The 23077-nt window shown below is 38.8% G+C and overlaps 1 protein-coding gene across 1 annotated transcript; it reads left to right on the plus strand.

The window, feature by feature from the left end:
* Window positions 1–252: 252 nt before the first annotated feature.
* Window positions 253–22960, plus strand: prpf39 (PRP39 pre-mRNA processing factor 39 homolog (yeast)). The gene is made up of 14 exons (XM_056480840.1): window positions 253–394; window positions 2693–3222; window positions 7045–7170; window positions 7482–7600; window positions 9973–10140; window positions 10407–10584; window positions 10953–11060; window positions 12910–13074; window positions 13582–13708; window positions 15916–16184; window positions 18072–18256; window positions 18980–19054; window positions 20596–20710; window positions 22656–22960. The coding sequence occupies exons 1-14, from the start codon at window positions 382–384 to the stop codon at window positions 22740–22742; spliced, it is 2265 nt and encodes a 754-aa protein (XP_056336815.1). The 5' UTR covers window positions 253–381; the 3' UTR covers window positions 22743–22960.
* Window positions 22961–23077: the final 117 nt, after the last annotated feature.

Here is a 23077-nt window from a genome sequence, read left to right on the forward strand (position 1 = left end):
TTATTATTATTATTATTATTATTATTATTATTATTATTATTATTATTATTATTATTATTATTGTATATCAAAAACATCTTTATACGGAAACTGAATTTTTAATGTTGTATGTTTAAATATAAGATATTCAGCCATAGACAGGCAAAGAGCTTTGCCACAGGTCAAAGAGCAGAGAATCGTTCTAAGCTCTGCTCAGGTAGGGACGCAGTGACGTCACGAACGTCTTTTGAGCGACTGAGTTCCGCGTTGCAGTGCGCATGCGCAGCACATTCGTGTCCTTTTCGACACAGCACGACGGAGCGCGGCCGCTCGACCACATGTGTTCAGCCGCATAAAACTTTGAAGAACTCGTGAAAATATCGGCCGGTTTAACCGAGTTTCATGGAAGATTCCGGTAAGTGAGCATTAGGTTGCAGCTTTTCCCGCGTTTTGCTTCAGGAAAGCTCTGAGGTAACGAGCGCGGCGCGTCGTTAGCAGTTCGGCTAAACGCGTAAAGAAAACAGGCCGAATCCACAGCAGCTTACTGACTCTTCACACACGTATACAGTATTTCAAAGCGTGTTTTAACTCAATATCTCGTATTTAACGCCTCGTCGCTCAGTAGAGTGCATTTAAAGCGTGTTTTCACCTGCAGGCGATGTGTTTGCTAATATTCGCTAACTTCCACGAATCATCGCGCGAGTTTCGCTAGGAAACATCAAACAAACAGATCATCATTACCGAAGATATGTTCGAGGTATTTTAATGTTTACGAATATAATCGTGTGTTCGTTCTGATTTATTGAAGTATACTTAATTCGTTGAATTTCTTTGTTTAGCAAAATCTATAAGGTGTATTCAAATCAGGCGTCATTTTAAACAAGAGAACACTGCGTCACGTGACGCTTCTGTTCGACCTGTCACTAATTGTTTTAATGATATTTTTGCATTAACATCTTAATTTTTTCGACAGCAAAACATTTTATAACGCGAAACAAAGCTTGTTGATGCGTTTTTAATGTTCATTCGAATACATTTCTGAGTCGATTTGTAAACTTTATCGATTGAGGTAAAGTTGGTTTATATTCATGTATCGCATATTCAGACTTTCTCCTTAATAATACAATTTCAGAAAAGTATTATTTGCAAATTCTAAATGGTGAAATCATGTTAAGCAGCCAATGACTATCAAACTACAACATAGTTCACAGTCAAATAAACAGTGTTAATTTGATTTCAGACCCTATATTCAAATCAGAGTAGTAGATAATATAGGGAATGTTAAATGAAGGACTGTGCGAATATAAACTTTACCTGGTCGTATTGCAAAAAATGTTACTAAATACGATATATACTTCAATAAATGTGTTGGTAAAACTGCCAGCTTTATTAAAAAAAATCACATATTTGTGGATTGAATCACAATCATTGTTGGGTTACTCTCTTAATTATAGGATAAAGTGTAGTTTAATAACATGACAACTTATAAGTTTGAGGTTTGACTTCAAAACAACATCAGCATTATTTAATTCACTGTGAACAATGTTGTACTTTTGTAGTCATTGGCTGATAATATGGTTTCACTATTTATAATTTGCAAAAATACTTTTTTTAAATTATATTATTAAGGTGAAAGTTTAAATGTGTGAATATAAAACCAACTTTACCTTAATAACGATGTGTGATTATTCCAAAGTTAATTAAATTATTCTGATCGGCTGTTACATGTTTTATTTATTTTTTTGATTGCCTCAATCCATATTGAGTAAGAATGTTGAGTTTATTCACATAGATTTTGTTGTGATTCGATGTAATATAGTTTATTAACTCAGCCTTTGTTTGTAGGATGAATGATCCAAGTCAATAGCCAGGTTTTCATCTAAATGTGAAGCAAATAAAAAGTTAAATAAAAAATACCAATGCGAATGAGCTGGGTTGCATCAATTTTAGAGTGGCTGACTGTAGTATTGGTAACCTAGCAATCAACAGTAAACAAGGAAAACATAATGGACTTGTGTGTATGTTCTCAGTATCAGAGTTTATTCTGTAAATGCATTCTCACATTATTTACATAAGTCTAAAACCAAAAAAACACTCTTGCAAATAAAGGCAATTTTGGTTGAAATGTTGTGTGTCCGTCACTCATTTTCATGCCAAACTTTAAATGTTAATTGATTTCAAGGTATACTGCGGTTTGGAAAAGGGTTAGGGTATATGTACAATATATTTTATTTTAAAATAAAATGCATTGTGTTCAAAGGGGAAAATGTTTGTTTTTTTTACCCAGACATTTAAAAAGAATATATTTTAGAGCAGTAATCATACTACTGTGAAACCGTGATATTTTTATTCAAGGTAATCATACTGTAAGAATCTGATATCGGCCCATGACTACTGTCATTATTTACTCTCCCTTTATTTTTTCTGTAGAGCACAAAAGATGTTTTGAAGAATGCTGAAGCCATTGAGTTCCATAGTAGAAAAACATTACAATGGAAGTCAATGATTTTCAGCTAAATATTTTCTTTAGTGTTCAGCAGAAGAAACTCAAACCTTTTAAATCTGTTTAAAGCTCTAAAATATAGAAACCATTGGCCAGTTTATGCAGTCCAGCATATTGCATCACATCTGACCGTTTCTGTGGGGTATAAATGACAGAATTGCACAGTTGTTTTTCTAATGTAATCAAATGTGAGTTGTTTGCTCGCTCCAGGTGAGTCAATGACCGGGATGTTGGACTCGAAATCCCCGGACAGTGGGGACTCTCCTGCTATGGAGGGCACGACGGGGACTGATGACGTCACAGGCCTGAGCACATCCGAATGGACGACAGAACAAACCCCAGAAAGCCAGGAGCAGATCCAGGCGGCGTCCAACATGGAGTTTTCAGTGGAGCATTTAAAGTCTGCAGCACAGAACATTGACCAAAGTGCCAGTCCTACAGAACCTGCTGCGGAAAACACTGAGCAGCCGCCAGAGTCAAACGGACAGCATGAGGACCAATCAGAACAGCTCGATGACGGTAAGGAGGCGGGACAAGGTGACTCTGAGAGCCCCTCCAATATGGAGCTAGAGGATGCACCAAAAGAGCCTGCCGAACCCGCAGCGGACGCAGAAGCAGATCCAGCGGCGCCACAAGAACCAGAACTTCCCACAGAATATGAGCGTTTGTCCAAGGTTGTGGAAGATAATCCTGAAGACTTCAATGGCTGGGTTTACCTCCTGCAGTATGTTGAACAAGAGGTAAGTAATAAACCCTGGGAAGCTGTGTTGTACAGGAAATATATAAACAGATGGCAAAGAGAATGGAGTCTACATACTAAAATGAGCCGTAATGCTGGTTAAAGGAACATTGCGGGTTTCTCCAACTGGTTGGATCAGATTGTTTTTTGCACTCTGTAGAATCAGGCACAAGCTTTACATTCTTGTAGAAGATCCTCCACATGCTCTATTTCTAAAGCACTTTAAAGAGTCATCTAACACTAAAACACACTTATTGAGATATTGACAGATATATATGTGCGGCACGTTGATAAAAACACTTAGGACATCTACAGGGGTCAATGATAAGGACTGTCTGGTGGCCTGGACCCAGTGTGCAAAACGCTCAGGACAGTACACAGCATCAATACTGAACCGATTGGGTCAGTGCTGCCTTGTCACTAATTTGCCTGCAACTGTTTGTCAGTTATGTGCAAATACAGTCTTGAGGTGCTTTCACACCTAGAAGTTTGTTTAGGAACCTATCTTGTTAGCCCAGTTAGTGCGGTTCATTTGGCACATGTGAATTCTGCAATCGCTCTCTGTTCCTCATCAAAACGATCAGTCAGAGATCGCCTGAAAGAGGTGGACTCGAACTCTGGACAGAGCAGAACAGGTCGATTGTAGTGAGAAAGCAAAACAATTCAACGAACTAACGACCCAGGCTATATCACAGTGTGTTATGGTTGTGGAATAGCCACATATACAGCTCTATGAAGAGAGAATTATGAGCAGGGCGGGATGTCATTCCTACTGTTAAATGTGTTTCTTGTTGAAAACGAAACTGTTTGTCCGTGAGGAAAATTGACCAAAATTACCATGCCGTATTTTTTCCATATTTTAATCTTATAATCTTTTGTATTAGCCATATTGTTTTGTTCGTTTCTGCACTGACAATCAAACTAAAAATCTGAACCACTGGCCCGATCGGGTCTGTAGAAAAAATCCTTAGTTAAACCCTGATCTACATTTAACTTTTTAGTGAACATTGATTTTTGTTATTAAGAGCAAACATTTTGAAGCAACGTCACGGCATTGAGGTGAATGCGCAAAGTCTACTGTGAATTTATAAACAAATGTCAGAGAGAAAATGACATCTACATTCAAAACAAGCCTCCTAACAGCAGCCCTAATGTTGGTAAACCTGTATAATCCCTACAGCTGCTGGGTTTGTGCTTGCTGTAGTATTGGTCTCTTCAGAAGGGCACAAGTTATTATTAATTAGAGAAAATCCTCCACATTCTCTATTTGTGAAAGCACTTTATAAGTTTTATTGGATTATGCTTGATTTCATTTTATGAGGAATTAATTTCTAAATTTATACTGAGTTCATTTTTTTTTTAAAGCAATGTTTTTTGGTTCATATAATATGATTTAACTTTAAATATTTCTTTGTTTTATTATAATTGCTTTGTTTTTGTCATGTATCTTTTATTAATATTTTTTTTGTAAAGCGCTTTGAGGTGCTACTTTTAAAGGTGCTCAATAAAATATTTTAGTTTTGTTATTATTAAATAGTTTTATAGTTTATCAAAAATAATTGGTAAAACCTACCTTAATATAATCTCTATCTGTAGATACTTGGTATACAATTTCTCACCATGCAAATGGCCATAGAATCTAGCATGGCTTTAAACAAACAAGCAAAGCAAGAAGCAGCAGATTACAGTGAGTTTATGACTGCTGTTTAATTATAATGTGGGGCTGTGATTTATCCCAAGTGTCCTCTAGACCAGTGTTTCCCAACCCTGTTCCTGGAGGCACACCAACAGAATATATTTTTGATGTCTCCCTTTACTGACCCATTAACTTCAGGTGTTGGAGTCTCTTCTGATGATATGATGAGTTGATTCAGGTGTGTTTGATTAGGGAGAGGTTGAAAATGTGGACTGTTGGTGTGCCTTCAGGAACAGGGTTGGGAAACACTGCTCCAGACCTTATTGGAGATTGTGGCAGATCCTGATTGGATAACTCTATGCTGAGCATTAATTGGAGAAATGTGTTTCTTTAACAGTTTTTGTGCTAGCTAGGGGAGGTCACTGTGTTACTCATGGGTCCTCATGTCAATACATAAAATCAGGTTGACTCTAAGCTTTTGGATTTGTTTTGCATTCCTTATATCATGTAGGTAAAGTTTTGTTGTGATGTATATCTTGTTCATTTTCTTATCTATAGACATCTGATTGTTGTTATATTAGTTTAATTTATAATGAATAATTATGTTTTAGTGTTTGACCTCCTTGTTGCATCTCGTAACACAAAATTGGGGGCTGGTCCAGGATACGTGTAGATGACTAAATCTGGCTTTGCTGGTATAAATTTACTCTAGGAAAGCTCTCTCTATGAAACTCGTTAATTTCAAGAGCAAAATGTTGACTAGCTTGCGCACGCTGCATGGTGAAAGTTCATAATCGCTCTGCTATGTGCATCCCAAGTGTTTTTCAGCCACCAATAAACTTCTGGTGAAAGTTCTGTGTGACTATTTTTAATGTCAAGGTTTCTTTTACAGCATCAATAATATAATTTAATTAAAATATAATCAGTTAAATGCTCTTCAGCTTTAATTTAGTTGTTCAAGTGTAAAACAGAATGAAAGCACCATCAGGAGCAACAGGCAGGCGTAGAAACCTCATTAAATCAGCGAATCAGTTTAATGCTTTTTTTTTTTCTTCCTTTCACTTTTTTTAATAATAATTCCATTTGGCAGTGAAGCTCGTTGATTTTAAACAAATCGCATCTTAAATGCAGCGTGTTTATAATGCTGCAACATTCACTGCAAGCTACTTGAGAAAAGCAAAGAAGTTGACTCTAGGATTTTTTCCAGCTGTGTTAGCAGAGTCTGTTGGCCCTTTTACACAGATCTACCAACTATCTGTGGTATTATTTCAGTAACAAATGTTGTGAGCGCAGTATTAGAAGTCGAGAGTGCATTCATGTACTAAGAGCATACGAATCTCATTGCTTGCGCGCCAATTTTCTCTGTTCGTGCACAACTTCTTGCACGCCCTCAAATATACTCTGCTCTCAAATAAACACTGCTGATGTGCTTAAAGGGTAAACACATGACGCACAGCACTACTGTGATTACAGAGACGGTCGTGCTGTTATAATTCACTTGCTTTTTAATTAGTTTGGGTGAGATTATATCCTGCTATTAAAACAAACAGCAACGACTGAATGTTTTGAATGAGAAGTAATGTAGCAGTGGCGGGGTGAGTTTTGGTGTGGCGCCCCGCCATGGAAGAATGAATGTAGTGGAAACCATGGACTTGTTTACTGTCAATAAAATGTGGTTATTTTATCAGTATAATTTAAGTTATTGAATTCAATTTCAATTAGTCTTAATGTGCTTTATTTAATTTAATAATCCATAATTATTACAAAGCATTTCACATGTTTTAGGCCAAGTGCAACTGGATTATTTGGTTTCTGGAATAAATATCAGTTCACGACTTGATTTTTTTTTAGTTTATCGGCTCAGCGCTGATATTGGCATGGTTGGTGGGTGTATGTATGTACAGTGCTTAATAACTGCTTTGAATGTGGCTTAGTCAGAATCAAAGTGCAGAAAGATCTGTCTTGTAATGCGCAGCAAGGTTTTTTCAGCATGGTATAATATGTGTATATATTTTAATTACACCTTATGTTACAGGTTTTTCTCTTGCAATTCCTAAAGAAAGGAATTAAACATTAGAGTTTTATGTTTGCAAACCTTATGCATTTATACCATCAGATAAGCATTTATAAATACTCAAGTATCACATGCAGAGCAGACATTGATCAGTGGGCTTTTTCTTGTTTCAGAACCACCTTTTGGGCTCCAGAAAAGCATTTGATGCATTTTTCCTGCACTATCCCTACTGTTACGGATACTGGAAGAAATATGCAGATATCGAGAAGAAACACGGCTACATCCAGATGGCAGATGAGGTGAGAATTACTGTTTTCAGGACTGATCAAACCACAGAAACAATGAAAGTCATACATTTTTTCTTAAATAGTCACATTGTAATATATTCTCATGTTTAGTCTGTTTTCTGGGGGGATTTGTGATTAAAATGTAACGTATTCAATATGAGCTTGTATGATGTACTGTTGTATAGGGCTATGATGGTAACTCCCCTCCCCGTTGAATCCGTAATGATTGCAAATAAATGCGGCTTAGATAACGATGAAAATGCATTTTATTTTGTCATCTTCATTGATATAACAACTCATAGCAAAATATGTTTGATTGACAGGTGTACCGTCGAGGTCTGCAGGCCATTCCTCTGAGCGTCGACCTGTGGCTTCATTACATCACCTTCCTGAGAGAGAATCAAGACACCAGCGATGGAGAGGCTGAGAGTCGCATCAGAGCGTAAGTGCACTCTACTGACTTAAAACTGCCGGTTTCGTGCTCATTAAGGCTGCATTTACACGGCAAGTTATAAAGGGACGGTGTACACCAAGCAAGATAAATATAACTATTTGTGTCCACACAGGCAAACGATAATGATCAGTTTATTCGTGGATTCTGCTTATAATTGTGCATTATCCCTTATAACCAGCAGGTGTCACTATTGATCTGCTGACTGTAATCAGTCTAATCAAACCGTCCATTTAGCAACCGCAGTCCGTTCTCCAGCATTTTACACACGAACTATAGCACTGGAGTCCTGCAGTACTTTATTTTTATTCTTCAGTTTGCCAGCATGACTTTGAGAACTTGCATGTGTTTTTGTTAATTATTCCCCATTGAATTAGCAGTTGTTTCCATGATAGTCATGATCTTTAGTAGGGGTGTCAAAATTAATCGTTTCTTCTGTGCACCGCGTTGCAGACGCGGACAATTCGGTATCGGTTCAGTATTAATAATAACCGGTTGTTATGTACTGACGTCATTTATCTCATATGCACTATGTCGCTGTAGCTTACTATGGGGAGGGAGGCGAGCACAAGTATTTACAACACTCCAACTGCTTAAACTCAGAAACTGTGCACAATTTCACTGCACATGTTTGCTGGACAGTCTTTCACAGACACTTACAGCAGAAGCCCTTATTTCACTGCGGTTGAAAGTACTCCATTTCTCTCTCTCTCTCTCACTGTGACCCATTTGACCTGCTGGCATGGCTTTTCCTCTCCTTTCAGCTTACAGACATGAGCGCGTGCCTGCAATTTTCTCCACCGTGTCTATCATGGATCGGCTGTGATCGCCGCTGCCGCTTATCAGTGTCACTCATCTGTGTAGAGCGCAGCGCGCAAGAGCCAATCGCAGCCCTTTTTGTTGAGCGTGTGACCAATCAAAGGGGTGTAAGAGAACTTGGTAGACAAGGATCAGAAAGCGAGCGGGATATTTATATTTGTTTATATTATTTACTATAAATGCTGGTGTTGTTTAAAGGTACAGTTTATATATCTGACTGTTTGTATTAAAGGACTTAATTGTATTACAAATAGTTTATAAACATAAATATACATTTTAATACAAGAATTGCTGCTGTGAAGAAAATATAAAACGGTGTATGGAAAGCATCTTCAGTGCACCGAGATATCAAATTGAACTGAATCGATGGCTTGATAATCGTAACCGAACCATGATACCAGTGTAGGTTCACAGCTCTAATCTTTAAATAATAGAGGGCTGAACATCATCAGTGTGCTTCTCCACAGTGTCCTCTATTGACCTTACTCTTCAATGCAGAAGTGTGCTCGTTATTGCGATTTAGGAACTTCCGACTATTACATGACTAGAAATGATAAACATCAGAAAATGGTTTAACTTCTTGCTCTAGACGTAAGTGTTTTGTTATGACTACACAGACAAAGTACTATAATATAATAAGAAAACATCAGTATGCAACATCAAGCAGCAAAACGAGCTGTTTTTAACATCTAAAAATGAATGGAAGTGAATGAGACCGCAAGTCTCGAGCCAAAATGATTCCAATGGCTGTGCCCACTCGTACGCGGAGAATAAAGTGAATAGCTTAAATTGTGATGATCATAAACGGTAAACTGTGCACTCTTGTGATCCATATTCTGCGTTTTTCAGTCATTTAAAACCCTCATGTCAGAGCTGTAATTCAGATCTGTTTACCTTTATCTTGTGGATATTCCTCTGAGATTCAGTCATTAGTGACAGTGTTATAGCACATCACGGTTTGCCTTTTATATTTGATTTCAGTTTCTTTAACTTGGATTAAAATTTACTAGTAGGAAAAATGTATTCACGTCTGCTGTTTCTACTTTCTATTTCAGTTCATTCTTCAATTGAACTTAATGCAAATAAGAATAGAAACCGTATAAAAAGCAGACAAACCTACTGACCGACAGTTATAGGTAGCATAAATTGTGTCAGGGATGCTAACATCCATAAGTGTTAGCATTTCTCCTTTCTGCCTGATCTTTCTATGGGAAAATGTTGCAGTGCACAGCACAAGCATGTCTCTTGATGGTTAGTAATGCTGTATCTATATTTCACAACTATTATCCATCTTTTTGGATAAAGTGAAATCTTGGTGGTCAGCTAGAGACAGGTATTTTTGTTGCTAGAAACTGACTTGCTTTTTTAACTGACTTGTTTCAATATAATAATAATACATTAGAATGCTCTTTTTTTTTTTCAAGAACCCAAGGCCCTACAACAACAGAGAAAATCAGACATGCACTAAAATACAAGGACTCAACATGGAAAAATAACACCACATTAGAATGAACAAGAATCTAAAAATGCTGGTTTTCCTTCAGGTCCTATGAGCATGCGGTTCTGGCCTGCGGGACAGATTTCCGCTCTGATCGTCTGTGGGAGGCTTATATCGCATGGGAGACGGAGCAAGGGAAGCTGGCCAACGTTACCGCCATCTACGACCGCCTGCTCTGCATTCCCACGCAGCTCTACTCGCAGCATTTCCAGAAGTGAGTGTCCAGCACTGAGCACATGTTAGAGCTGTACGATAGTGGAGAAATACGACATTGTATTGCAATGTTTATCACAGACAAACGAAATATCGCAATGTCCGATGTTTTCCATATCATGCAGCCGTCTGTCATGGCAATGTTGTATTTTTCATATGTCTTGCAGTCAGCACTCCTTGTACAGGTTCAAAGACCACATGCAGTTACTGATTACAAATTACACGATGATTTATTAAATGTAATTAAAATCGCTGCTGCTTGTTCAGATTCAAAGACCACGTGCAGAGCAACAACCCGAAGCACTTCCTGTCAGAGGAGGAGTTCGTGCCACTGCGAGTGGAGCTGGCGAACGCGAATAAACCCAGCGGAGACGAGGACGCCGAGACTGAAGCTCCTGGAGAAGAACTGCCACCCGGCACCGAGGACCTGCCAGACCCTGCTAAGGTAAGAGCGCTGTCTGCATCTGTGGGGTTTCAGACGTGGCACAGGTAGGCAGGGGCGTCTGATCCTGGAGACAAGCAAAACGTGTGCAGGTTTGAAGAGGTGTCTTTCCGTTAGCAGCCAATGAAAACCTGAGGGTCCAGGTTGGCATCCAATCAGGGGCTAAAAGCGGGACGGGGGTCTCGTGACGAAATGGCACCGCCCCTCCCAGCACCCACCGCCGCAGCCGATTCACTGGGTGTGCAAACCGTACTGTTTCTGTCAAACTCATGGTGACGTAGACCTTTTGCGTAGCTGGACATCAGACGAGATAACATGTTTGCGCTGCGCCGTTGACGGCGATGCTCAGGAATGTTTATTTCGCCCTCTAGAGAGTGACGGAGATCGAGAACATGCGGCACAAAGTGATCGAGACGCGCCAAGAGATGTTCAACCACAACGAGCATGAAGTCAGCAAACGCTGGGCCTTCGAGGAGGGGGTGAGTGTTTCTGCTGGTCAATAAGGCATAAACACACGCATATTGCCACTGGTTGATGCAGAATAAAGCACAGCAGGTTTATCAGCAGATGTTGTGTGAGACTGAAGGGTTTATTCTGCAATAACTACTGGCAGGATGTGCATTATACTGATTATATCACGGTTGCTGACCACAAAATTAAATCATTATGGAATAAAATCGCTGTCATAAATATTTTGTGTGTAAATAAAATTCACCCATCTGTAATTCTAAAAATGTAAAGGAAAACGTAATATATTCGTAATTTCACGAGGGTACAATTCCAACATCTGCGATTAAACAGACACAGATACGACATTTTCTTTGTCTGTTTGTATATGACTGATAAATTTACGGTGGGTGTAATTTACAAACACGAAATACAGTTTCACCACGGACACGACAACCTGATTACGAGTGTGAATCAAACAGCGACACTCCACTGTTAAAACCGATCATTTAAAGTAACAAACAATTAACCAATCAATCAATATCTTCAATGCCAGATGTGTTTTCGTTATTTTAAATGATGATCAATCACTGGATTCTGTGGAAATTGACATCCATATTGATCAATTCTTTAAACTTGGGATTAGGGATTTAATTTATAAGAGATCTCATAAAAGATCTTTACACGCCTCTAATAATAATAAACCCTCAATTTCTTTACTGGCCTTTTGCCGATATCTTCATAATATCACTGGTCTATCTATACTGGATTAACAAAAAATACAAGAAACATCATGTTATAGTTAAATGTTACGCTAGGTCACTATCCTAAGAGAAACAGTGAATGGTGTGTGCTCGGGCGAGCTTTCTTCAGTCAGGAATCAGGATCACACAAGGTGCACCGTTTGCGATCGATGGCTCTCGCTTGTTCATTAATGCCTGTGACAGCGGTGACGTAATTACAACAGTGGAGTGTCGCTTTTTGATTCACACTCGTAATCAGGTTGTCGTGTCCGTGGTGAAACTGTAATTCATGTTTGTGAAATACACCCACCGTAAATTTAACAGTCATATACAAATAGACAAAGAAAATGCCTGTGACCGTTTTAATCGCAGATGTTGGAATTGTACCCTCGTAAAATGACGAGTACGTTCCGTTTTCCTTTACGTTTTTATAATTACAGATGCGTGAAGATGCGCATGCATTTTATTCCATAGATTATTAGGCATACAACATTGAGCTCTAATAATAGTCTACATCAAGGATGCCCAAACTCGGTCCTGGAGGGCCGGTGTCCGGCATAGTTTAGCTCCAACTTGCCTCAACACACCTGCCTGAAAGTTTCTAGTATACATAGATAGAGCTTGATCAGCTGGTTCAGGTGTGTTTAATTGTGGTTTAAGAGATGATCTGCAGGACACCGGCCCTATAGGACTGAGTTTGGGCACCCCTGGCCTACACTAATCGGCATTATTATTGTTAAGACTTTATTTATTTATATATATCTATATATATATATATATCACAATCTTGACATAATCAAGAATGCATGATTAAATGCTGTCATGGCTTTGCAATCAATAAATGTGAATGTAATGGAAGTCAATGGGGCAAAAACAGCACCTACATAAGTTTAGTAAATTTCCCCATAGGGTTTTTTTTTTTATTTTTTATAATCTTTCAAGGCATTTCCCAAAAATTACGTGTCAAAATAAGATCCAAAAATCATTCCATTTGCTAAAATGCAGAGTAAGTTGTGGCCAAATTAAGCCTCAAAATCAGCCCAAAGTGCATGAAAATGAGCCAACAGCACACAAGGGTTCAATCAACTGTGCGTGTATAAAATGTGCTGAGTAAATAACCTCGCCTTGCATTGTGCAGATCAAGCGTCCGTATTTCCACGTCAAAGCGCTGGAGAAGACGCAGCTGAACAACTGGCGGGAGTACCTGGACTTTGAGCTGGAGAACGGGACGCCGGAGCGTGTGGTGGTGCTGTTCGAGCGCTGTCTGATCGCCTGCGCGCTCTACGAGGAGTTCTGGATCAAGGTAAATCTGCTTTCCTGTCGCCGCGCGCCCTCCGCCATGCCCTCTGTCCACCCTATGCTTCCCCATCAACGAATTCATCACTTCCACAGTAAAACTTGCTGCACTCTTTGCGTGTAACGTTGATATTTGACTGTATCTGTTATATTAGGGGATGGCCTGCTTGCCACACAAGATTTGACTGCAGCATTTGCCAACTACGTTGCACCTCTCCGTCTCCTTCTACCTTACAGAATCTTATCTTATTGGTTCCATGAAGGTGCTGATGGGTTTAACACAGAAATTCTCAAAACGATCTTGTCAATGGAAATTCAGCAGTGGCGGGGATGTGAAATGAAGGTTAAATTTTTGTGTGCTCTCTCCTTTTTTTCTTTCTGTTATTCCCTCTCTCCGTTTCTCTTTCTGTTTTTCCTCTTTCTCTCTTTCTGTATGTCTCTCTCTGCATCTTTCTCTTTCCTTCTCTCTGCTTTTCTCTTCTCCTTTTTCCTCTCTCTCGCTTGTTTTCTATAGTACGCCAAGTATCTGGAGAGCTACAGCACCGAAGCGGTTCGCCACATCTACAAGAAGGCCTGCACCGTCCACCTGCCCAAAAAACCCAGCGTTCACCTGCTCTGGGCCGCCTTTGAGGAGCAGCAGGGTAATTAATTATATCACAAATCCTTAAACACTCTGATTTTGCTGAACAATATATCGTCTTAGCATCGATATTGCAATATGTGTGTCCGCAATAGTCACATCACAGGATATGCAATGTTAAGTCGGGATTACAATTGATCAGCACAACAGTCGAGAATACACAATGTTTGTAGAGTCATTGCAAAGTATAACCATTAACAGAGTGAAAGTTTATCATTTGCATGTGTTTTGAAGGCATTTCAAGAGCGTAAAGCATTCAGCCACGAAAAAGTACTTTTGTAACTAGGGATCCTCATTTCGGTTAGTTTTGTCAACCGACAACCGCCACTCGTTAACTGAATATTAACCATTACCTGGTCAGATTAATATTATTAAAAATAAAATTAAAAGTAGTTGACGTTTCTATTTTGTGTCTGACACATTAAATATTGCATTTTTAAAATACTGATTTATTTTAACATGCGAACATATTAACAACAGAACAGAACAACAGAGCCTCTTCATGCACCTGCAGTGTTTCCAGCATAGAAAAACTGAATAAACTAAATAAAAAAGAATAAAATAAATGGGCCTACTCTAGATATTTTTCACTTAAATTACTAATTTACAATACAAAATTAAAACACTGACTGAATCTTCAAGAACCAGGGGGTTTTTTTTCCCATCGTATGTTTTTTTTTGTTTTTCTCATGTCAAATTAACATATCAGGCTACCTTAAATCAATCTCTCTGCGGAAAATAGGTCTGTGTATTTAATTAAAGATTCGCTCTAATTCTTATATCACAAACCTCTGTCAACATTTTTAATGTAAGTCATTAAAGAGTGTTTGATTTTACCTTATGCTTGTGCTGTTATATCCTCTCTCTCTTGTAGTTCATGTGCGCGCACTATGTATGATGAAAGACAATGACGAGGCTCATATGTTGACTTTGTAAAGCCCTTCCCCTTCACACTCGTTTTTAAGGGCGAAGGGGTACAAAATAGAATTGGGATTGGGCCTAATTTTACTCATTAATACAATGAAGACTATATAGTGTTATTTTACATTACGTTAATCAATTTCTGTACCTGAATACTCCTCGACTCTATGGAAAACCATAAAGCACTGTTTTGTAAAGCATAGTTTTAGCTTGCGATGGGTTTATGATTTTTATTTTTTTTAAACACGATTCACACCCTTACAAAATCACCCAAATCAATCTAAATTAATTATATCTTTACAAATAGAGCTATTTAAGACATCTGTGTGAAACCGTATTCACATTACAATATATACAGAACACTTCAGCCTTTTACTCTCACATTTTCACTATTTATGCTAACATTGAAAGATGTGGATTAGATTCAATACTGTAATACAGCATAAAACAACAGTGAATAAAGCAGTGTTTCCATCAGTCCTGCACAGTAGAGCATCACCCCCTCAGCTCCTGCTGCTCCTGCACAGATATCACTGAGAGAAGTGGAGTTTGCTGCACTGTTGGGATTCTCCACTGTGCTGTTTGTTCTCCTCAGAAGACCAAACGCAGTGAACGCGGTGGCTTTTGGATACGGGAGCACAGACAGATGCTCAAGACAGTTCTGGAGGGAATAATAGAAGAACACTGAAGCACTGTGATGATGGAGAACTGAGGCCTTTTACAATCAGCACAACAACATTTCAGATCTGCTGCGATGGAAAGCTGAAAACATGGAGAGCTGCAGTCCAACATTAATGACACAAAGACCCTCATACACAGATTTATAATTTCTTTGCCTGATATTTGCTTCGGTTTTTCAGGAAGTGGTGGTTGTCTTCTCTTTTGTTTCTCATCGGATGGAAACGCTGCTTTATTCGCAAATGTGATGTGCCGAATTCTGGTTTGCATCTATGGATGGGAACTAGGGTTGTCACGATACTGGAATTCGGTACTAATCGATACTTAGCACGATACTGCTCAACAGAAATGATTGTGATTAGCCGTAAAGGTCGTCGGTTCATCGCTGTTTACTGAATGCAACCACAGAGACACTGGAGCACTTTAAAGTCAGTTGATCAGCTGGTTTGTTTATAAGCTGACATACGAGCGATCTGCTGATGAATCGCAGCTTTAAAACTGTACCGAATTCCAGTATAGTGCAACCCTAATGGGAACACTGTGTGCGTTTGCAATATAAACATTGTGAATTCAGATTTCACAGTGCGAGTTTATTGCATGTGTGTGCAGGCAGCATCGATGAGGCGCGCGACATCCTGAAGGCAGTGGAGGTTTCGGTGCCGGGTCTGGCGATGGTGCGTCTGCGGCGAGTCAGTCTGGAACGCCGGCATGGGAACATGGAGGAGGCGGAGGCTCTGCTGCAGGACGCCATTGCCAACGGGAAGAACAGCAGCGAGTCCTCCTTCTACAGTGTCAAACTGGCCCGACAGCTGGTCAAAGTGCAGAAGAGCATCGGCAGGGCCAAGAAGGTGCTGCTGGAGGCCGTGGAGAAAGACGAGGTGCGCTCACAGCAGACAAACAGAACAGTAACATCTTATCTGATGTATTTGTATGTGTGTGTGTATATGTGTATGTATGTATGTATATGTATGTATATACATACATACATGTATGTATGTATGTATATATATATGTATGTATGTATATATATGTATGTGTATATATATATATATATATATATATATATATATATATATATATATATATATATATATGTGTATATGTGTGTGTATATATATATATATATGTGTATATGTGTGTGTATATATATATATATATATGTATATGTGTATGTGTATATGTATATGTGTATATGTATATGTATATGTATATGTATATGTATATATATATATGTATGTGTGTGTGTGTGTGTGTGTGTGTGTGTGTGTGTGTGTGTGTGTGTGTGTGTGTGTGTGTGTGTGTGTGTGTGTGTGTGTGTGTGTGTGTGTGTGTGTGTGTGTGTGTGTGTGTGTGTGTGTGTGTGTGTGTGTGTGTGTGTGTGTGTGTGTGTGTGTGTGTATGTATGTATGTATATGTGTATATATATATATATATATATATATATATATATATATATATATATATATATATATACACATTTCTCAGTGAATATACACTATTTTATTTTGGTACACAACTGTTGCTAAGTGGTTGGCGACTAGCAACAAATTTGATGACTAGCTACTGGTTGGGCGACTGTAGCTATGATTTTGAGGTTTCTATCACGGGGTTGATGACTGTACCTACGGGTTGGGTGACTGTATCAATGGGGCTGGCGACTGGAGCTACAGGGTTGGGCGACTAGCTATGGGTTAGGTGACTCAATGGGGTTGGGTGACTATCAATGGGGTTGGTGACTGAAGCAACGGAATTGGTCGACTATCAATGGGTTGGCGACTGGAGCAATGTGTTTGGGCGATTAGCTATGGGTTGGGCGACTATTAATGGGTTGGGTGATTATCAATGGATTGGCGACTGGAGCAATGTGTTTGGGCGATTAGCTATGGGTTGGGCGACTATTAATGGGTTGGGTGATTATCAATGGATTGGCGACTGGAGCAATGTGTTTGGGCGATTAGCTATAGGTTGGGCGACTGTATCAATGGGGTTGGGTGATTATCAATGGGGTAGGCGACTGGAGCAATGCGTTTGGGCGATTAGCTATGGGTTGGGCGACTGTATAAATGGGGTTGGGTGATTGTATCAATAGGGTTGGCGACTGGGGCTACTGATTTGGGCGACTAACTATGGGTTGAGGGACTATCAGTGGTGTTGGCGACTGGAGCAACGGGTTTGGGCGACTAGCTATGGGTTGGGCGACTGTATCAATGGCGTTGGCGACTGGAGTTACGGTATTGGGCGACTAGTTATGGGGTGTGCGACTGTAGCAATGGGTTTGACAACTCTAGCTACGAGGTTGGGCGACTGTAGCCGCGGGGTTGTGCAACTAGCTATGGCTTGGGCGTCTGTACCAATGGTGTTGAGATCTGTAGCAACAGGGTTGACAACTGACTATGGGTTGATGACTTTAGCAATGGAGTTGACGACTGTAGCAACTGGGTGAACGACTAGCTACGGGGTTGGCGACTGTAGCAACAGGGTTGACAACAAACTAACTAAAGGGTTGATGACTGTAGCAATGGGGTCAACAACTGTAGCTACAGGGTTGATGACTAAATTAGGGGTTGACTGCTGTAGGAATGTGGTGGGCAACAACGCCAACAGTTTTAAATCTGAACTGATTTTGCTAAACTACATGCATCATATCAATATATCATATTAAAGCCTGAACTTAATATATTGGTGGGACAGAAAAGGATCAACAGCACACCACTGCATGTGATCATTTTGAGCTGATTTGTGATGTTCCTCTGTTCTCTGCGCAGACGAACCCGAAGCTGTACCTGAATCTGCTGGAGCTGGAGTACAGCGGAGATGTGCAGCAGAACGAAGCTGAAATCATCGCCTGTTTCGACCGCGCGCTCAGCAGCTCCATGGCTCTGGAGTCGCGCATCACTTTCTCTCAGCGCAAGGTGGACTTTCTGGAAGACTTCGGCAGCGACATCAACACGTATGAGTAGCACTTAAAGACATACAGCATCAAAATCTGCATTTCAGGCATTTATTTAAATTCAGCTTTATGTCCTATAGTCTTAAAGAGACAGTTCACACAAATGAAAATTGTAGATGTGAAAAACTAGGGTCTTAAAGGGACAGTTTACCCAAAATGTATAGATATGTAAGTGTTAACGTATTTTTACTCTAGTATTGTATCCTATAGATTTAAAGGGACAGTTCACCCTAAATGTAAATTTTAGGTGTTTTAAAACTTATTTTTAATCAAGTATTGTGTTCTAGTGTCATAAAAGGACAGTTCACTCAAAAAATGAAAATTTATGACGTTAAAAGGGTGTTATTCAAGTCTTGTCCGACTGTCTTAAAGGGACAGTTCACTCTTCAGTGTGTGGCGATTATGGATGAGGACGCCCTCTAGTATCCAGTTTTAATGAAGCAAAAATAACATTACATGTTTGAGGTCTTGAACTCTTTCCACTGTCCTTTTTTGTCAAATATAAAATAAATAACATGACATTTAATACTTTTTTCTTTTCTAAAGATACTGGACTTTATTTGTTTCAGTGGATGCATATAAATGATCAAGTCTGCAATAAATTACAAAAGTTATTGATGAATCCATATCACCCATCCCTACAATAACACACACTTGTTGTTGTTATAGATGTAAAAGTAACATTTTTTGCAGTCAATGTAATGCTGATGTTGTGTTTTTCAGGCTAATGGCGGCGTATGAGCAGCACCAGAGGCTGCTGGCTGAGCAGGAGTCCTTCAAGAGGAAAGCGGAGAATGGGTGAGTTACATCTAGGGCCAGACAGAATCTGCGGACATTTTTTGCTGTTTCTGCGGAGAATTTTGGTAAAAATCTGCAGATTTGTGCACAATTATTTTGGGAGTATTATAACTAAAACCTTAATATTTTATCTATTTAACTTTTTAATTTAATTTTTAAACTGCAAATCCAATTAGATCCACTTTATTTGGTAAACAAAGCAAGTCTCTCATATAATTTCTCTACTAAAAGACAAAATATGACTGTACAAACTATATTGTACATAAATCAGATGATCATTTTCATATTAGTCAATAATATTACTGAAATCAATTTAAAAACTGAATAAATATAGATTTACACACATTTACTCAAGTAAATAAGCAGAATTAATTAGGGGCTAAAAACCTGTGGAAATCTGCGCGCTCAGATTCAGTGTGGGCCTAGTTACATCTTTATAATTAGAATCATTATTTAATAAAATATAGATTTTTATTTTTTTGCAGGGTGTTAAATCATTACACATAGTCATTATTTAATTAAATATTTTAAAGTAAATGTTAATTTTTTATACATTTATCTTGATTTTATTTTATTATTCTTTTTTTTATTTATTAATAATTCATTCAAATGAATTACATTTCAGGTTTTTGACTACATGAAGGGTTAAAAATATGTGTAGTCTTCCAGTAAGGATATTAAGAGTTCTAAAACACACTTCAGCCAATCAGCTGTAAGGGGTTTGTCTAACATGTATTGTAGAGATATTAAAAGAGGTGTGTTCTGTTGTGTCTGATTAAGAGTCGACCATGTAAACAGTGATTTTAGATTATTTTAATCAGCATAAGGACATAATCGAGCTAAAGAGAAACTGAATTAAGACGTGGAGTATGCTGATTTAGTCGCATTATTGAAGTGCAGTACAGACATGTAAACACTGCAGTTAAACTATTACCGTCATGTAGGATCTTCGTCGCATTTTGCAACAGGATATTCCACACACACACGGCTGTTTGACATTATTCTCTGCACCTACCGAGACAGTGAAGGACCACAGGCACCTGCATCGTGAAATGCGAAGAGTTTTACTCCATATGGTGTGCGGTATCAAATTCCATTAAAACTACACTCCTCCAGCAGTTCCTCACACCCAATATCTGGTTTGTCACGGGGGCATGCATGAAATGTTCCTGAATGAAAGTGAAAGTGCCAAACTGCAGTTAAAGTCGACAGCTTAAGAATGAAACACCCGAAATTACATAACTCCAGAGGAAATGTGGATATTGCGGTGACGCAGTGGCGTTAATCGAATTGTGTTATAACATGCAAGACGGAATCATGAAAGAAACGTTCAGAAAGCAGCTCATATAAACAGCTTCATTGTATTATTGACTTGTTCAGATTAAGGCAAATCATTCCATTTCTGATGTCCATGATACGTAGGCATTGTTTGATTAACAATACACTAATTTTTTTGAAGATGGTAAATAGTGTCTGCTGTTTTGATAGATTAATATGCTGAACATGGTAAATGACCTGACTGTGTGTGTTTGTGTGTTCAGCTCAGAGGAGTCTGATGCGAAGCGTCAGCGCACAGATGATCCATCTGCAGCATCTGGTCAGATGATGGACATGCAGGCCAATCATGCGGGATACAACTATAACAACTGGTATCAGGTCAGATGATGATGATGATGACGATAGAGCTGAACAATACTGGGAGAAACTCATACTGTACTGTAATGTTATATTTGACTGACATTATACACAAGTGCTGTTTAACAGAGAAACTAAATTGAAAATGTAATAGTTTAATTAAATTTGATTACATTTTACTTTTCTTCTAAAGTTATATTTATTTTTAGTGTAGTAAAATTGTGCTAAATATTATTATAGGAAAAAATGGTTTTATTATTGTCTACAGAGCAAATATCTGTTATACACTGACTCCTAATTACCCTAGTGAAGCCTTTAAATGTCACTTTAAGCTGAATACTAGTGTCTTGAAGAATATCTAGTCTAATATTATTTACTGTCATCATGACAAAGAGAAAATTATTAAAACCATTACATTTTGTTAAACTGCACTAAAGAAATGTTATTAAAAAAATCACGGGAGTGCAGATTATTTAGACTTCAACTGTATATAATTTTAGTTTCATTGTGATTAATGCTGAGTGATATGGAAAAAATAATCTTATCACAATAAGATAAAGTACCATACACTACCTGACAGAAGTCTTGTGGTGGATCTCAGTTGTAAGAGCACCAAATAACTCGACTTCTAGTTGATCATTTCTAAAAGTGTCAGAAGGTGGATTTCTCTGCTGAATCATCTGTTGATCTGCATCAATCATCACCAATACTGCAGAAGACCTACTGGAACCAGCATGGACCAAGATCCTCACAGAAATCAGTCAAGTTTGGTGAAGGAGAGATAATGGTTTAGGGTCGCATTCAGTATGGGTGCGTGCGAGAGATCTGCAGAGTGGATGATCAACATCAACAGCCTGAGGTATCAAGACATTTGTGCTGCCCATTACATTACAAACCACAGGAGAGGGACAATTCTCCAGCAGGATAGCGCTCCTTCTCATACTTCAGCCTCCACATCAAAGCTCCTGAAAGTAAAGGAGGATTGGCCAGCCCAGTCACCGGACATGAACATTATTGAGCACGTCTGGGGTAAGATAGAGGCGTTGAAGATGAACACAAAGAGTCTTGATGAACTCTGGGAGTCCTGCAAGAAGGCTTTCTTCACCATTCCAGATGACTTTATTAATCAGTGATTTGAGTCATTCAGAGATGTATGGATGCAGTCCTCCAAGCTCATGATGGAGTCAGACACAATATTCATTCTGTTTCCACTGCAGCATGAGCACATATTCTATACTGGACATTATTGAAGGTTCAGTGAGCAGACTTTAGTCTAAGCAGAGTCAGACCTTACTGTCCTAATCAAATCAGTCAACATCAAGACATGATCAGATTATATTGTGCTCAAATAAACAAAATCTAGAGGCCTTTACCTTTCATATAAGACACTTCTGACACCAGATCATCAACTAGAAGTTCAGTTAGTGTTTGTTCCTAAAACTTGAATAGGTGACTAGACTTCTGTCAGGTAGTGTGAGACAAATAGTTGCTTTTAAGAATGTAGAAAAATCAAATATCTCTGAAATGTAAAACACAATCAAACAAATAAATACAGGCCCGATGTAAACAAATTTAAAATAAAATACAGAGTGTGAACCTTATGCATGCAGTTATTCTGGTTTCTGTGTAGGAGAGTGAGACTGAGCTCATCCAGGATGAGCTGATGGAGGATCATCATAAACCAAACATTTAATCACTCTAAATAAGTGAAAGTCCCATATAATCTATTATGTTTGTCACATTATTTAGAAACCTATGGGCAAATGGTTGCTTTGACTGTAGACTAATGATTCCGGCCCAATATAAATAATGAAATAGCAGAATGTAAGCCTTGATCTGCATGCTGTTATTCTAGAGTGAGACTGAGCTCATCCAGATGATCGAGTATCTTCATAAACATATATTTAATCAGTCTAAATAAGCCGTCTCGTCTCATGTAATCTCTTTATGTGTGTCTCTCTTGCAGTATAACTCATGGGGCTCTCAGAACTCCTGGGGTCAGTACGGTCAGTATGGTCAATATAACCAGTACTACCCTCCGCCGCCCACATAACAGCCCAGCCTCCGCTTCAGCTTCAGACATTGTGTGTTTTCTGTTCTCTGCGCTCCGGATTCCCTCAGTGAGTGTTTTAGTGCTGCAGGAGTTTAGTTGTGTTCGTCTGGAAGGATTGGAGCTCCTGGTCTCCTCCTCAAACTCGCCTTTGTTTCAGATTAACATCAAGACGCTTTTTTATTTTGACTTGATTTCATAATAAAGAGATTGACATCCTACACTGTGTCTGTGTGTTGTTGTTTGGTTGTCTGTAATTCTGTGTACACTATTATATCCTTTGAGTCAAACGGAGTCGCCTTCACTAAAGCTCTAAAATGAAGCAGATGCGTTTAGTT

Source organism: Danio aesculapii, chromosome 20 (assembly GCF_903798145.1).
Source record: "Danio aesculapii chromosome 20, fDanAes4.1, whole genome shotgun sequence".
NCBI classification, from domain to species: Eukaryota; Metazoa; Chordata; class Actinopteri; order Cypriniformes; family Danionidae; genus Danio; species Danio aesculapii.

Bases quoted from the DNA above. Each gene is read 5' to 3' on its own strand.
- prpf39 (XM_056480840.1), top strand. The intron at 10,141-10,406 runs GTGAGTGTCCAG...CTGCTTGTTCAG, and splicing joins TACTCGCAGCATTTCCAGAA to ATTCAAAGACCACGTGCAGA. The intron at 11,061-12,909 runs GTGAGTGTTTCT...TGCATTGTGCAG, and splicing joins GCTGGGCCTTCGAGGAGGGG to ATCAAGCGTCCGTATTTCCA.